Source organism: Plodia interpunctella, chromosome 7 (assembly GCF_027563975.2).
Source record: "Plodia interpunctella isolate USDA-ARS_2022_Savannah chromosome 7, ilPloInte3.2, whole genome shotgun sequence".
Lineage (NCBI taxonomy): Eukaryota > Metazoa > Arthropoda > Insecta > Lepidoptera > Pyralidae > Plodia > Plodia interpunctella.
This window is the reverse complement of record NC_071300.1, coordinates 5090657-5107887: the sequence shown is the minus strand read 5'-3', so window position 1 is coordinate 5107887 and position 17231 is coordinate 5090657. Positions and strand designations below refer to the sequence as shown.

At 32.2% G+C, this 17231-nt stretch overlaps 1 protein-coding gene across 1 annotated transcript in view; it reads left to right on the top strand.

Annotated features, from left to right (window-relative positions):
* sNPF (short neuropeptide F precursor) overlaps positions 1–13105 on the top strand; it is a 40176-nt gene extending 27071 nt beyond the window's left edge. Inside the window, exons 3-7 of the mRNA XM_053748158.1 lie at positions 1592–1693; positions 7825–8003; positions 9603–9713; positions 12080–12166; positions 12431–13105. Coding sequence (XP_053604133.1) covers positions 1594–1693; positions 7825–8003; positions 9603–9713; positions 12080–12166; positions 12431–12493 — 540 coding nt within the window. The 5' untranslated portion in view covers positions 1592–1593 and the 3' untranslated portion in view covers positions 12494–13105. The remainder of the gene's footprint in view (positions 1–1591; positions 1694–7824; positions 8004–9602; positions 9714–12079; positions 12167–12430) is intronic.
* The last annotated feature ends 4126 nt before the right edge of the window (positions 13106–17231 follow it).

Below are 17231 nucleotides of genomic sequence, written 5' to 3'. Positions count from 1 at the left end.
AACATACTTATGAATTTAGTAACAAGAAGAGAACGATACTGCATCATGGCACATTTTCTAACGTTTGGGCTCACATAGTCACTATACGGTTTTTTTTTATAATAATTCCATCCTTTCTATATAAATAAGTTGTAAAAAAATGTTAAGTGATTATTCTAGATTGTCGCGCGTATGTAAAATTGGTAAGGGTGACTTGCTGCATCAAATTTGATGTTTATTTTAACCGGCGCCCTGCTGACTTTTAGTCCAAATGCCCTAATTTACGTCTTTATGCGCACATTAAAATTAACATCATACTTGACGATACAACCCGCCTTAAATCAATATGGCCCGAATATATAAAAACTTAGCACTCTACTCAAATTTTATTTTAAGCTTGGAAAATAAATGATATTTAATATGACGATGTGCTGTATAAGACCTGTAGAAGGTATTCTTCTAGACGATGATTATTTTGCGCTCTTGCCATTAGCCAACTTGTTGAGCCTATCGCGATTTAAGTCAAGAGTGAACCTCGATGAATATTGCTTTTTAGCAAAAATTGCGCCTTTGCTGCTAACGTATTTAATGAAATGTGTTGAAAAAAATACTTTTTAATTGTATGTGAATTGTATAGGCTTTAAAATTGAAGAATGCGATACGTAATATTTTTCTAATTACACACTATTTTCGGAAAGATCAATGATTAAGATAAGCAACATAATCTGATATGGCATAAATAAATAGCAAGTGCTTATTTTTCTTGTCAGGTCAGATCTGAAAATACAACAGAATTCTGATTAAGAGATTTTACTACATTTACCAGTTTGGTCTCCAATCAATAGATTATTATATAAATGGACTATGTAGCAATAATAGTTTTGATGTCAGCAATTTTCTGGGGTTACATAAAATGTAATGTGGCCTTATTCTAATTAAAATGTAATTACTGATTTACTTTTCTTTATTTTTTTAATCGGTTATCACGTGACGATTTCATGGTGCCACAAGTAAATATGTAAACTGATAAATATTAAGAACGACAGTAATGTTGCATGTAAAGAGTATTTTTTATTTTTTTAAAAGCATATGAAATGCTTACATGCAATATATTGTACCTAACTGACAATATAAGCACATATTATAATGATAAGTTTTTAGGAATTTACTTATACAAATACGAAAATAAGAAGATCCTAAATACTCGTATTTTGTGTGTAGATGCGTTCTTCCATCCTCATATCCTTTGGGACGTTTCCAACCGAAAAATTTGTTTTCAGTCCACCCATTTACCTGAAGCGACCATGTTTGTACAGGCTTATATGAATACGTGTATTTCCATTTTTATTTTATCTATTAGTTTTGTCACAAATATTTATTTTAATTTTGATTATTTATTTTGTTTAGGTAAAATACAAAAAAAGGGATTATTAATTAATTGTAGAAATATATAAAAAATAAGTGTACGTACAAATTTGAAAATATTTTCAGGTACTAACAATTCAATTCAACTAGGCGCCTCTCAAATCCTTGGCTTTGAGATCGCCTTTTACAATAGTTGACAAAAAGATATTAAATAAAAAGTTCTAAGCATAATTACTCCTTGTTTCAGCCATGTCTCGTAACTGCGCCATAGTCCTGATGGTGTGTGGATTCGCCGCCCTGACTCCGCTTCCCGCCGCCCGCGCGCAGGCTCTGTCTTCCTCATACGACGGTGAGTAACAAACATCCTGCTTTATGGACATATGAGCTAACACAAGCCAATTCAGAATTTGCATGGTTTATATAATATATGGGATATATCTTATACAATCGACGGTTCTTTCTATTTTGCACTATCCTTCGACTACTTCGATACACAACATAACTAGAAAGAGATGTGTAACTTGTACGAGTTGATTTCAATAAATTCAACCTGAAATACCACAGATATTTCTTGTTTAAAAGTAAATATGCTTTTTAATATTTTAATTTTATAGTGGTGTTCAGAGATATTTCCATCACGAAATAAAATAAAATAATGAAAACATCGACTCCACATGAGACTCTTTTTAAACATCAGTTTTATTGGAAATATATAAAAAAAATACACATTGAGAGAAAAAGGTAAATTCGAGTATTCTCAGGCTAGAGTATTTTATATCTGTCGAAGTTAAGGGTGGTCGTGTTTATTTTTATTATAAAACGTACTTTCCTTGATAAAACTGGAAACGAACATTTATGAAAGGTATAGTTATAGCGTAAGTAAGTAAATAACATTTTATTATATTTGAGTATGATTTTATTGAAAAAATAGGAAAAAATATTTTTAGTCTTGTAAAAATATTTTTAGATATGCCGCTATTATGTCTAAATTTGGTGACAAATAATTGAATAAGCGAATTTATAGAATATTTCCTCGTAAAATAATAATAGTTCATGTCTATATGAATCGACTTTGATATTGACTCATTATACTCGTATATACAACTAACTTCAAAAGTCTCATAGAAGTATTTTTATTTTTAATATTATATTTATAGCCATGGAAAGCGTGAGGTATGTTTGTGTTTAGTGTTTAATTTCAAAGTTAAGTAAAAAATAAATTTTATATATAGGTACACTTTTTTTAACATTTTTTATTTTAATTTTATCCTTTATTATACTTTAGGGGTAACCCAGTTTCGGTGACCCGGTCAGGCGATTGGCCACATATTGGCTGCCTTAACTCAAGTAACCCTTAATTTATTACCTCTCAGAGCAATGGACTTAGCCATTAATCTACGTAATGTCATTTATTTACGAAACTTTTTATTATTTTAATAAAAAACAATGACATGAGGCTGTCATTGTCAATTTGTAATAATATAGTTAATTTAATTTGAATAAATAATCATTTTATGAAATTAATGAGAATTGAGAGTCCATAATAAATTATTCACCGTACGTAATAATACACCTACAAGTAATCCTTCCACAAGAATTACACTAGCTATTAGGGATCGAAAAATCCGTCCGGTGGTTTTTTAGTTTATCGCGTTCACATAGACAGACGCGACAGGATTTCCTTTTTACAACAGTTTTGTTCACAAGGGACATTTGCATAATCATTTGTATGTAACCACCAAGAATTAATCGTACCTACTTTGCAGTTTGCGCGTGCTAAGTGTCTTTAATATTCCAAACCGATCCGAGGCAAGGAAATCATGTTTATTAATGTCTCTAATAAGTATAATATTTGTTGTTGCCAAAGCGAAAAGTTTTTGTATTAATATTCGTGGTGTTTGATTGGCAGTTAGGTAATAGGAAGGTATAAGTGATATTTGGAAGAGGATTTTAAGAACCCAGAAACCAATTCAGCCTAGGTTATCAGAAAGTTACATCACATAGAATTAATGTATTTATTGAATGACTTTTGATGACTAACTTATTGAAGAAAAAAAAACCTATAAAGTTGGTAGGAGTAGGTTTAAATGTGCCAATTTGCGCACATAATAGCCGGTGAAGCATATAGGTGCACTCACGTTTAAACAAATAATAGTAGATTAGTAGCGAAGGACGGCATCAATTGCAGCCCGAGATGTTTAGATGTTAAGACATCATGCATTCAGCCCAATGACCAAAGAGGTGGCTTCGCTATTCAGCCTTGTCTTCGTATAAATATAATAGTTATCAATTTTAAATAGGTATCGAACGGCAAAGCTCAATTTCGTTCTGGAAAAAAAAAAGTTCTTTACTTAGCTCTTTATAATGAAAAAAGGCGGGAATAGAAAACTTTTACTTTAAATATTGTTTGTTTTTGGGATTTTTTTTATAATTAGGTTTTTTCTACTTACCTCACAATCGAGATGTAAAGCCGAGTAGTTAGCTCGGGTGTAAGCATCACTTGCACCTTCGAACTATAGGCGCCCTCGCTGCTTGGCAACTAATCTACTATTTATCTATAATGTTGAAGTGTTGTAAGCATATGCCTTTTCTGAGCAATGCAAATAAAAAAATTAGTCATTGTCGATCTACAAATTTGTTGTGTTATTCTGATTGCTATCGTATCAGTCCAATTAATGGGCATTAGCTGTCGGTGTACTCGTAGCACACACGTGTCAAGGTTTTAATAACAATAAATCGGGGTGCACACACATTCAGTTCTCGTAAACCCAAACTATGCGTTGGGATCACGTAACCTATTAACTCGCATAGGACAATCATAATTTTTTAAGATTTTAGGTTTGAATTGTTTTTTCTTATATTTTTTAAAAGGAAATAATACTTAGAACATTTTAGCATATTTCATTACAAAAGCAGGCAGTTAAATAGTTTTTCGTTGTGGAATTATAAAATTGAGAAAATTGAATGGCGATTGTTGGACCCGACAATTTTGTCTATTGAATAGATTAAAATGTCAGGACATAATGGCTTCATTTACATATTAAACTGCGAATAGAAGACAATCAAAGATGAATTGGCTAATTTTTATTAAAGTTATCTTTTGGGAACCCCTCTATTTATTCTGACAATAAAATATGATTTGTGTACTTGAAACTAGGTAAAATTATAATTTTAGTACAATAAATAAATATTAATAATCAATAATATATTTATTCAAGATGATAGTAGATATTTAAATGTTTAACAAAAAAGTGTTTTTTACAAAAATAAAAAATGTTTAACGTAACAATCTTATATTAAGTCACTTGTCGGGAAATTCAACGAATGTCACGGAAATTGTAAAGTTATAAAATAAACCCTTTATCCTATTTAAATAAATGTGTTTATTTCAATGACATATTCTTTACACAGTTCGAGCCTCTATAACTACTTAATTTCAATCCATTACATGACATGCAAATCCAGGTTACTTTATACTGAATTCTTTTGGCACAATAATCCTTTAGGTTAATAAATTCAGATATTTACATAGGAATATTATAATTTCTCTAATGAAAAACGTGACTTTATAAAAGTGGACAAAAGCCTAATTCAATAATTGCAGTGTCAGGGCAGTGCCAAATGAAAAACTTTGTTTAATTTGACTTTTCCTCTTTCTCAAAAATATAAAAGCTTTAATCCCTTTACATTTCAAGTAGAAAAATTTACTGCGTTACCTTCGTAAATAAAAAGTCCTTAATTCATAATTGTTCTTATATTCGTCTTTAGCCATAAAATCGTATACAGTAATTCGTTCATATATTTGTCTTTAGCCACAAAATCCACCTTGTTAATCTGATTCTGAGAGGCGAATAACAATAGATTTTTATTTGCATTCGGCCGTTTAAAAACGATTTCAGATATAAAGACAAGCTGTTATGTTATTTCGGTAAGTTACATAGTAAGTAATTGCACTATACCTTAAGAATGCTTAAATAGGTGCATTATGGTTAAGTGGAATTAAGTGTAGCTCAATGACTTTTCAAGTTTTGCCACCTGTTCTAGATTTTCTTTATTGCAAAAAACATGCTATAATTAAATATGTGTACTTATAGGTCATAATTGTATTTGGGTTTTAAATCATTGCACTGTAAGTAAACTGTTGCAACTTTTTAATCACGAATTTTTTGAGTTTTATTTATTAGATCAATATGGATGTAACTAATAGAATAGTTAGCAGAATTTCCTTAAGAGTTGTGTCTACATAATTTGAGGAATTCTAACTTGGCCTATGTTCACAAGTCGTGACCTTACATCTCCACATTCCGAGACTAAGTTACTCTGACTAACTTCACGACAGCTTGGAATTTACGTTTTGTTATTAAGTGTCTTGTTAGGCTAGAATTCTAAGTTCTAATATCTAGAGTTTGTACGAAATCTGGTTTACTTATCTATTAGGCAGGCATTTTTTGTAAAAAATATATAAAGCGGTGGTGGTGTAACGATTAAGATAAGACTCCCGCCTACACTTCGTAGCTCGTAGCAGTGCATGTGCAACAAACTACGAAGCATAGAAACTCTATTTCAATTTACGTTTCGCTTGAAATACAGTCGCTGTTGTTGCAGATTTGTTACTTACTTATAATTTTACATCAAATCTGTTGAAGCTCATGGTGTTTAATCGTAGGACCAATGACAATAGGCCATTTATACCATATTGAGCAATCACTTTACTACTTCGTTCCAATGGCATTATTATTATATAATCAATAAGTTTTAACTTAAAAAAAACAGCTGCTGATTTCCCACACAGTTAGATTACTATCTTAAAAATAGATATTATAATTGCCGTCTATTGTTCTTCAGACAACTTTTTGTTCTATGTAACTAGTAATTAGTCCCGATTGTATCAAAATAACAAAAAAATAACTGATTGTATATCAATCAGTTAGATATTATCAATAATTTTCTTCTGTATTGTCAACATCGCGTAAAACAAGTAATTTTAGTGATTTTTTTAAAATATACGTCATATGTTCTAAACATATATAATACATGGTATGTGCACCAATGACGAAAAACGTATAACGCATAGGGAAGGAAGGTGAAATTGAAAGGATCTATCTTGTTCCCTTCTCGATGTCACGTCGAAAAATGTGCCGAATTTCATGTCTCAATAGCGTTTGGGCCTATATTGTAGTCTTGTTATAATGGATAGTCAGAGACGCCTTTACAATAACGATTAGTTTTCCAAGGGAAATTGTAAGTGAATAGGTAAGGCCGTATATTTTGAGTTCTTTATGTCATTCCATATAATGTGCTTTATCAAAGTTGTTATAAGATTTATTTTGAAACAAATAACTGTATTTTAGTTTAGCTTAGCCTTTAGAACTCAGCAGCAAATATTGGGCATAAATGCTATGATGGATTGTTGTTTTATTTGAAATATTTATTTTGGGCCTCTCAGAAAGGCTCTTAGCTAGGAGTATATATGAATGAATATAGAACTAGTATTAATAAAGGTTAGCAAAATAAAACAGACTTTAAAAAAAATGAAACCAAGTACCGTTATATAAACCGAGTACAGTTATACTAAGGAATCACTATATCTCTATAGAATGAGGTTTACTTTTGATTTTTTTCCAATTCCCTTAAGGCTGATTCTATAAAACTTGTCGATAACTGTGATTACTCTTTTACTAAACAATCATTGTTACTAAAACTTATTCAATTAACATGCGATAGGCAACAGGCAGAGTCTATCCTCTATTAGGTCAATATCTAATTACTCAATAGGTAGCTATTATATTACGTACTAACTGTTAGGAAGAATATATCGATTTATCGTTTCTCCGAGCTATATTTATAACCTTGTACATGGTTGACATCCTTAAAAAGTTTGGATAGAGTTGGCAAGTAATTATTGGATTCATATAAACAGAAATTGGATTTCGTCAGAAGAGCGGAACTCGTGTGCATAGTATTTATGAAATACAATTGCCTATTTAATAAAATACTGATACAACATAACAAAAAGGAAATATTTTTTACAGCATATGTAATCTGTGTCAAAATCTTTATATGAAGAGAATTCTTGACTTCTCTCGCAATAACTTGCGATTTAGATACGCGGCACTTATATTGTGGGGCATTTTTCAAGCATTGATAAATTGTACGAAACGCTGAAGTATTTTACCATATTTTTTGTATACCTACTTTTCCAATTTTGTTTTCTAAGGAGGGATACGGTATCACGCAATCGCTGAGACCTTCAAGACCTTTAATAACAAACTGAATGTGCGGTGTGTTAGAACATTATAATAAAACAAATGAATTTAGGAAAGTAAAGTTAATTTATTTTTAACTAACTGTAGCTAGCTGCTACGCCCGCGACAAACTCCAACAAATGTTTGATCTCAAAAAATATTTTATTAGTATTCCAAATTCCATCAAAATAAGTGACAGGCAGACTTTCACATTTATAATATTACTTTGTTGCAGCATCAGCACCAGCGGCAGAGAGTAGGAGTGGGTGGGATGCATTAGGTGGGCTGTACGCATTGCTGGCACAGCACGACGCGCTCGGCGGCCATGCCCTCGCGCGCAAGTCCGTGCGCTCGCCGTCGCGCCGGCTGCGCTTTGGCCGTCGCTCCGACCCCGACATGCCTCCGCAAGCGCCTGTGAGTTGTACCACAGATTAGATAAATAATGGTCACTTATAGTGGTGAGTATAAGGTAAGTCACTTTTACGGACACTCGATGAGTCACAAAAGTTCGATTATTATAACTGCTATAGGGCCTTGTGCGTCTGGTTACAGGACACTATAAATGCGGCGCTTTATACTGTACTGTTATCACATTAATTAAATAGCCTAGAGCCCACATACCGATATAAGGTGATAAAAGTCGACAAAATAAAAATTACGGTAAAATTATGCTATTATGAACAATGTATAATATTTAGTTAAATTATTGATATATGTACATAGATATTGAAAATTAAAACTATTAAACTGTAAGCACTGTGCGATGTTACTGAAGTTTAATGTAGGGCGGTATAATTTTAGGGAAAGTATGTCTCGTGGTCACATCGCATTTGCCGCGTTACGTAGAGGATCCCGCCCTTCACGGAGATATACTCAAACAATTTAAATGCTATCCCCAATCCACATACTTATTTGCTTGAAAGCAATTTTATTACGCATTTTGCTTGAGAGAGAGAAACTTTCTCTCTCGTAAATAGGTCTTGGAGGTACATTCTTAAAAGATTCACGATAAGTGAATTTTAAAGCACCTACGTAAGGAAAATGTACGGAAATTAAACGTTAATTTCATAAACCACTGAGCTCGGGTTTGATTCAATCTTCATTCTTAATATTATCTCAAGATGTTTTTGATTGCTTTGAATTCGTACTTATCTACTAAAAAACCACCGCCAGCCTAAAATGAACACAATTGTTCTCAGAATAAATGTATACTGACATCGATTTCATTAAAAAGAAACATTTCTAGGTTTCGTAATAGGTATCATATGAAAGTACTATGATACCAACACTTAGATACCGAATCTAAAAATTGCATAGAAAAAATCCAATGTCATGTAAAATTCAGTATTAAATAACTGAGGTAAGTGAATTTTGAAAGTTTCCAATTTCTTGCATCCCTAATTTTAGAACTGTCTCATCCCTTATCTTTATTAGAGGGGCTGGAGGAAGATACGACATTCAGCGGAATTAGTTTTGTGTTACATAACTTTGTTTTACCATTACACGAATCCATTACTTTATCTGTGTGCCTCAAATTCAATACTCACGAATCGTGGCCTAGTTTTCTTGTGTTACTGAGGAGTGAGAAGGTTTATAGCATATATAGCATTATAGATTTAAAAAATATATAAGCACTGGACGAGTAGTCGGTAGAGCTTTTACCAGTCGAAATCACAACAGAGCAAAGTTCAGTGATTTGCAACATCTGAACTACTGCTACTTAAGGTCTTATACAAATCTATGAAGAAATTGTTAAGTAAGTACATCTTAGAATCAATAAAACTTACGGCCCTTAGAAATGTCGTAGAATTGAAGTTTTTACAAGAATTAAAATTAAAACTTTTTAGAAGAAAAAGTTTATGAGAATTATCTCATTAATAAATGCGAAAGTTTGGATGTGAGTCTGTATGTTACTCCATCGAGCAAAATCTGGGCGGATTTCGGTGGAAATTTAGCTAAGCAAAGCCCCAGGGCGTAGCTAGTAATATTATTAATCTGTATCGTTGTTCCTAGCTGGACGAGATGGAAGAGTTGATGTCACTCCGCGAGGTCCGTACACCCGTTCGCCTCCGCTTCGGCCGCCGCTCCGACGAACGCGCCGTGCCGCACATTTTCCCGCAGGAGGTAAGACCTCAGCTTTATTTGTTGTTTTCTCATGTTCTATAGAAGCCGGATAGTTTCAACGTTCAAAGCTCACACGGTGTTTAACAATTGTAAAGTTTATATTTTTCGTTCGTTTAAACTAAAGGGTGTACTTACATTGCGTTTAAAGTTTACGGTGGAAGCCTTACAAGTGTAAAAGTGTATAAACAGCGTACTTGTTTCAAATTACTATAACAATGTAGTATCCTATAACAAACAATGAAAATAATAAATAATACTCATCTCTTATATCAAGAATTCAGAAATTAATGCGAATAGCGATCGATATGTGAGGGGAAAAAATACTTATGACTCAATTTTATAACGCGGTAAAGGTGATCCAATTTTATTGAATTACAATTTACATAATATGTATTACGAATACGATAATGCCTCTCGAAGATGTGTCACATTTACATAATTTTCGATAAGTATATTTCAAGAACACGTAATTTCTCAACCCACTTTCAGTAAAATGTAGAATACTGGGTTACTTGAACATGTCAAGTGCATGTCAAAAATTTGTCTATGTAAGGAACGGCAACAATTTAATTTAATTCCATGAATTAGATTTAAATACAAGCTGAGTAACCGACCAAACTAACTGATGACTGGTTAGGTTATGTGTTTGTTAGTGTATTTTTTTGTGTGTGTATGATTTAAATAAATAGTCATCAAAACAAATGGTCGTTTCGGAGAAGTCAATTATATACTATTAAAATATAAATACGGAATTTCCACCCATAAGGGTAGAGCATTTGATCGAGTCAACGTCTATTGAATTTCGAGAAATTGTTTGTTTTTCAAATATAACGAAATATTTGGTTGGTTTTGGTGGTTATTTATAATTGTAACTACTTTAACACTTTGATTATTAGTTTCTTTATCTAATTGAGAATAAGGTTGTGTCGAGGTCATCTATCGGCGGAGACGTAAAACGTGGGATGTGGCGTAAACCGGCATAATGAAGTTATTCCCCTAACAAGGCCCATTCTGTTTACGAGTATTGACCAGGTTTATATCGCGGATGAACCCATTGTGGACATCAGGTACGGGTTCTTTTCTTCGTCTTTATCACTAATGAACTGGATTCTATTTAAATTAGATGTCGCTAATAAACTTGTTTGCATTCATAGTCTATAAAAAGAATTATATCTATCTCTAAATAATGAAATGTAACCTCTCCCAAACACATTCAATCTTCGTTTCTTATATGAGATGATTAAAGTTAAAGTAAAATTGGATTGCTACGTGTAAAGTTAACTACGTTTTACTATAAGAAAAATATAAACATACCACCCACAATTTAGTCATAACTGTTTTTGCAAAAGAAAGGATTCAATTCTCATGGGTGTTAGGACCAGAGTCGTCACGACGACTATGACGATATTTCATTTAAATTATTACCTACATTATCACTCACTTTCCACACTACAGGTACTAACGTACACATTTCATAACAGAAATTGAAATATTTGTTGAGCCCAAACGTTATGCAAATACTCGTCCCAACTCCGACTGCCGTGAATCAAGCTTTGTCATCAATCACGCTGAAGTTTTAATCAGGGGATGTTTTATTATTCTAAATTACCTAACACTAATTACCGTAGAACGCTGTCAAATTTTATCAATAGACATTTTCTATTAAAATATTTTTCCACGATAATTTCGCCTCAATACTTTTACTTTTTAATTGTATACACGATACTTAATTTACTACCGCACTTATCTTCAAAGCGATTTAGATGCCATTAAAATAAATTATTATAAAATAAGATGGCTTTTTATTTCCTCGTTAATTGCCAAATTGTATCAAAGTAATTGTTACGACTGTCTTTGTAAAACAAGTTAGTGGTTAGTTAAAGTCAAGAATGGATTAAAGTAAACTTAATACAACAATGTGTCAAACTTACAGTTCAAACTAATATTACTCTAACCGCGTTTCGGCCTCAGTTCTAGTTTAACAAAGTTAAAACCACCAACATAACCTATTATAACACAATTATAAGGACATTAATTTTAACTTGCAAAGTTTACTCTTTGGAATATTGGGATACAGTTCTGTAAACTAAGAAAGAACACTATATTTTTTTTGTTATACGAAAACTGTAACAAAGTTTATTTTTTAATACACTAATTCGAAATTGTACTGTTTTGTTCGACATCAGACAGACATCTACAAAGCGTGTTGTAAAACGACGTGTGTGTGTGATGTGTGAGACCTGCATTGACTATCTCCCTCGTATGTAATGTCCAACACGCACGCTCGTGTCATACTGCTTTCTTCAATTATTTCTACTTAAGTGTGTTGTGAGAGAGAATAATATTGATTTAATTATATTTGGCAGGAGCAAGACCGCGACGTGCGTGCCCCGTCGATGCGCCTGCGGTTCGGACGCCGATCTGACAACAACATGTTTTTAATGCCCTACGAGGTATTTACTACATACTAACCTAGATTTGAGAAATCACTTGAAGTTTTATATGAAAAATCCATTATTTATTCAAAAAGACAGGAGTCAACAAGGATTTCGAATTCATATTTTTTCACTAAACAGAAAAATCCTTATCTTTAGTTTTAGCTACTAATATAAAACGAAGGTTCATGATAACACGGTGGTAACTTTAGCTTTATCGTTAATGAAATGGCGAGTTGCACAAGAAATAGAACGTAATATTGACAGAAATCTCTGTTCCAGTCCGCAATCCCTAAAGAAGTGAAAGCCAACGGCTCCACCGAAGACGACAGGCAGCAGGATTAAACTACCGCCAACCACACGTCTGTTCTAGCTCTAATGTCCGCTCCGTACAAATATCCACAGTTATAATATAATAATATAAGCAACATACATCTTACGTGTCAAATTCAAAAATACTTATCAATTTTGAAATGTTATTTCAGCATAATTATAAGCTATGTGTACATAATAATCTACTTAATAGTGTATTGAATGTTGTTGAAATGTTAAGACTCCTATTTTCGCTCCTTCTTTTTCACTTTTTTATTTCATCCAATCTATGAACTGTGATTATCCGGCATTTTCCCTTACCTCTATACTTTTATCGTAGGTAACTTTACTCTAGTCAATATTATAATTAAGACTGTTTCTATTTTTATTTATTCTCTAGTATTATATATTTGTAACTATTTGGACTTTTCAGCGAAGAGTTGTACATTTTAAGAGCTGGGCAAATGTAAAACTGCTTCGCCTTTTAATTGTTTAACAGAATTGTTTCAATGTTTTTTGAACACCGTCTACATTTTTTAATATTAAACAAATGCATAATATTATTAACAATAAGTGTAATAAACTATGTTTAATTTTGTATAGATATTATATAGTAAATTGATGAGTTGAAATATAAAATATTGTGATGGACCAAGTTGTTTAAGTTGTTCCACCTTGCTATTCCTTCTGTCTGTTCCTTGTGTCAATCATTGCAACTCCAAGAAATTAGCGAAGGCCCCTTCGCTAATTTCTTGGAGTTGCAATGATTACAATACCAAATTAAATTAACCAAGCAAAATTAAATAAACAAGGCTGACCATATGTAGATTTAAAAAAAAACTCTTATACTTGTAAATTGGCTGTAATTCGTCTAATAAAAAAAGTTAAGGGATTACTACGTAAAAATATGACTTATCTATAACTTAAAGTGACAGGTTATTTTTTGCTGAGAGTATTTTGTCAGCCATTTTAGCCTGTACAACAACAATATGGACTAAAGTAGTATTTTAACCTTCTGATGTCATATTGCATGAAAAAAGTAATATAAATTTTTCTTTAGTTTACCTCCAAATTTGTAAAAGCAATGTCCTCAGTCCTCTGACGTTACGTTATAAACCCAATGCTTTACAAATGGTTTAACAAGAGAGACGATGCAAACCCTTCAACATTGAAGATATTTTTAGCGATGTTGTTCGATACTCCAAGGTATATAGTGTACCATATCAATAAAAGTCGTCGTGAAAGTCCCTTGGTGGGCGAGGGACCGAGGTAAGGGCTCGAGTAATTACAATTGAATTAGATGAAAATCCCTCCGCGACGAGGGAAGAAAACGGAAAGCGTTCACGTAATCACGAGATCGTTTTCGTGATTATGATATCTCACTCAAGACGTATATTCATTAAGTGTACTTGATGAATATAGGTCATGCTGCTTCTTCATTTTTTGTTTGGATAAAAACCACAATAATATAGTTGAAAGATGTAATATGTGTCGGCAATTAATTTTTTCAAATAATAGGTGTTATAGATAGGAAGTCATAGCTTTTACAATAGTTAGCTTTTGACTAAGTATCTGTAGAACTTCACAAGATTTATAAGAAATATGAATAAGCAATAATATTCCGTTTCGTGTCTATAAAAGAAAACTGGACCATCTAAGGTTTAATTTACCACATAGATTTAAAAATAAAAATGGTAAAACGCTGCATAAAGTTTTCTGTGTACCAATTATAGCCCGTATCTTGCAAAAGGAAAATTGAGCAATCCCAACCCAACAAAAAGAAAATTATATTTGCAGTATTACAAGCAAACTTTTGTTATGGAGGACGTAAAAAAGCATTTTATAAAATAATCCCGTTTAGCTGAGATTGTTTCAGCACGTTAATTATTTTTAAAAATCACGTATTGTAAGGTGTATTAAAAAAATGACTGTCTTCCCGGCTCTGAGTCAAAAAGGTGGTTACTCAATCGAATTTCTTTTTCATACATTTTGCTAGGAGAAACGAATATACGAAGATTTTGATCGGAAAAAAAAAAAATATTATTTTTATATATTTTTTGTACATATTTCCAGATATTATGATATGCATATTTATTGTATCAAATTTAAACTACACCCTTGGCGAAAAGTATTTGCCATCTTATGAAATCTCTTTTAGCCAAGGCTGTATTTGGCGAAGTGTGGTCTAAACGTAGGGTAAGGTTTAGAACATTTAGGCCAATCTGTTCGTTAAATATTTGTGCAGCTTTCATACAGAATCCATGTGCATAAGCAAATGGTTGTGACTTCATGTACGTTATCAGGAACATACCTAACATTATTATCTCCGTTATTCATAAAAAAGTTAAAGCATACTTTAAACTAATTGTATGTTTTGTCATCGCACTTTATCATATTTGAAATTGGCAGAAAGAGACAAAACTTATGAGTAACAGGGTATTTCAATAAACTATAACTAGGATTGCATTGAGGACAGATAGAATATTCTCAGAACGTCCAAGTTTAGAAGAGACTTGTCAATAAACACGGAGACACCCGCAGCAGGCGCCGCGCCCGTCCCCAGGGAACGGCTCACTGTCAGTGGCACGCTCTGACAAGATTACCTCGTGTCTTACACCTGGATTTGTATTATGTAATGGTCTTCAGATTGCATCTAAATATATTGGTAAGTACTTCTAAGAACTAGACCTATAAGTTACTTTTAACTAGGTGTTTAACTGGCCTTAGAATAACGTATAGAGTTGACACGTTTAAGATTAATCATAAGAATTAAATTCATTTACTTTCATTAACTTCATTTCCTACTTATCCTACCAGAAGCCTGTAAACATTAGCCAAGCCTCTATGAAGCTGTTTCTTTCTCTTAAAAAAGTAATAAAATATTTAGGTTAAGTCAAACCAAGTCTCAGGCTTTCAGCGATTTTAATTTTATGTGACCGACCGTTGAACGTTCTTTATATATAATAATCATAATAAGCGTAAAGTCTAGTCTGTTATTACGATAGATAAAAGAATAGGTTATTACGCATAAAATGTTAGATATTTTATTTAAAGTAAAGATATTTTTTATGCAATTTTAATAGAATATATAAATATTAAAATGTATCTAGCAATACGTTCACAAATAAATATTGTAGTGATGATTTAGAAAACAGTTTCATATTATACTACCACAAAGCAATTTCCTTAGTACGTAGTTTAATAATCGTATTTCACTTTGAAGATATTACCGACATTGATATTAATTGAACATTCTGAGAAGCAAACAATCGAGCTAATACATTCGGAGAAATAATAGTTCATTTTACATAACATCTTATCTTTAAAAGACAAATATGTAGACACTCTTTCAAAAAGTATGCTGTTCCATGTCCCTATTTTATTTGTTTCAATAAAAGTTTAATTAAATTGTGTATGCAGACCAATGCCCCGTAACTCATTCTATGCGAGTATGACAAAAAAAGCATGTTCATTTTATTAGGAAATCGGGAAGTATAGTTTGTTTTTTCATTTTATATTGCACGCGGAAATAAGCAGTGGTTAGTTACAACTTATATTTTGCATTTGCTTTATTTAGAACAGCTTGTGATAAGCCCTGAATCTTTAGACACCAGATGACCAGAACCACCATAAATCCTAAAATACTTACTTTATTTTTATTTACAAGATTTTATTTAGAAACTAGTTTCACCTTTTCCGATGTTTGTTTTCTGTAATCAAATCTTGCAAGTCAAATTTTACTTACTTCCTTGTCTGACAATGTTGAAATGTTTAAATTTTCATAAAAAAATATTATTATGATAAACATTATGTAATAGTACACCCAGAATTGGCTCCCAACGAGATAAATCCTCAACGTTTTGCTGCACGAAATGATTTGTGCAACAAGATCTAACTGACGACAATATGAGATTATAGAAAAATTGACATTTTTGTAAAAAAAACTTGTTTGTACTTATTTTAGATTGTGACTTATACCTATAGGGGCTGCCTGTCTTATATAGCCACTAATAAAAAAAACCGCTCGTCCTATACCGTTGAGATACCTATCTGATAAACGTACTATATACATACCTATATAACATCATAGATAAAAATAGGTAACTGGTCATTATCGCATATATCAATGTATAGAAAACCTGCACTGTCTGTGCCATCAAAAAACGTCTAGAAGATGATTCACGATGACGAGTGTGCACAGCCAACCCTGAAACAGATGAGACTTGTGCAACGGACATAATCATAACATTAAATGTTAGCCTATCTAGCACGCACCTGTTTATTGCATGCAAACTGTTTTACACATCACCATGTACTTTCATTATTAGTCTGGAGACTTCGATCTATTCCGAAATCTCTGCAAAAATTTTTTCCTAATCTTTTTTAATATAATCCAATTGACATTTGCGATTTCATTGTACTAGCTAATGTTAGGTTCTTATGCAGCACATACACAACACAGCAAATTAGGTACGTGTGTATATGTAACTAAATATTTAGGTTTACTTCTAATATTGCCATTTGTATAATATCAACATCGTTTGTTTCTATGGAATCGTAATAATTGCTCCAGTTCTCCACGATCATCATATTTATTTTATAAATTTTATCTTAATTCTGTATATATACAATATTGTTAATGTTGTTCATTTTAAAATATTTGTAAGGGTTGCGGATGGAAATCAACAAACATATATTTTTTTATTTGTTTTTTTCACGCGTATTTTTTTTCTATTTTTTTTTCAGTTGTACACGTCGGATAAATAACTTC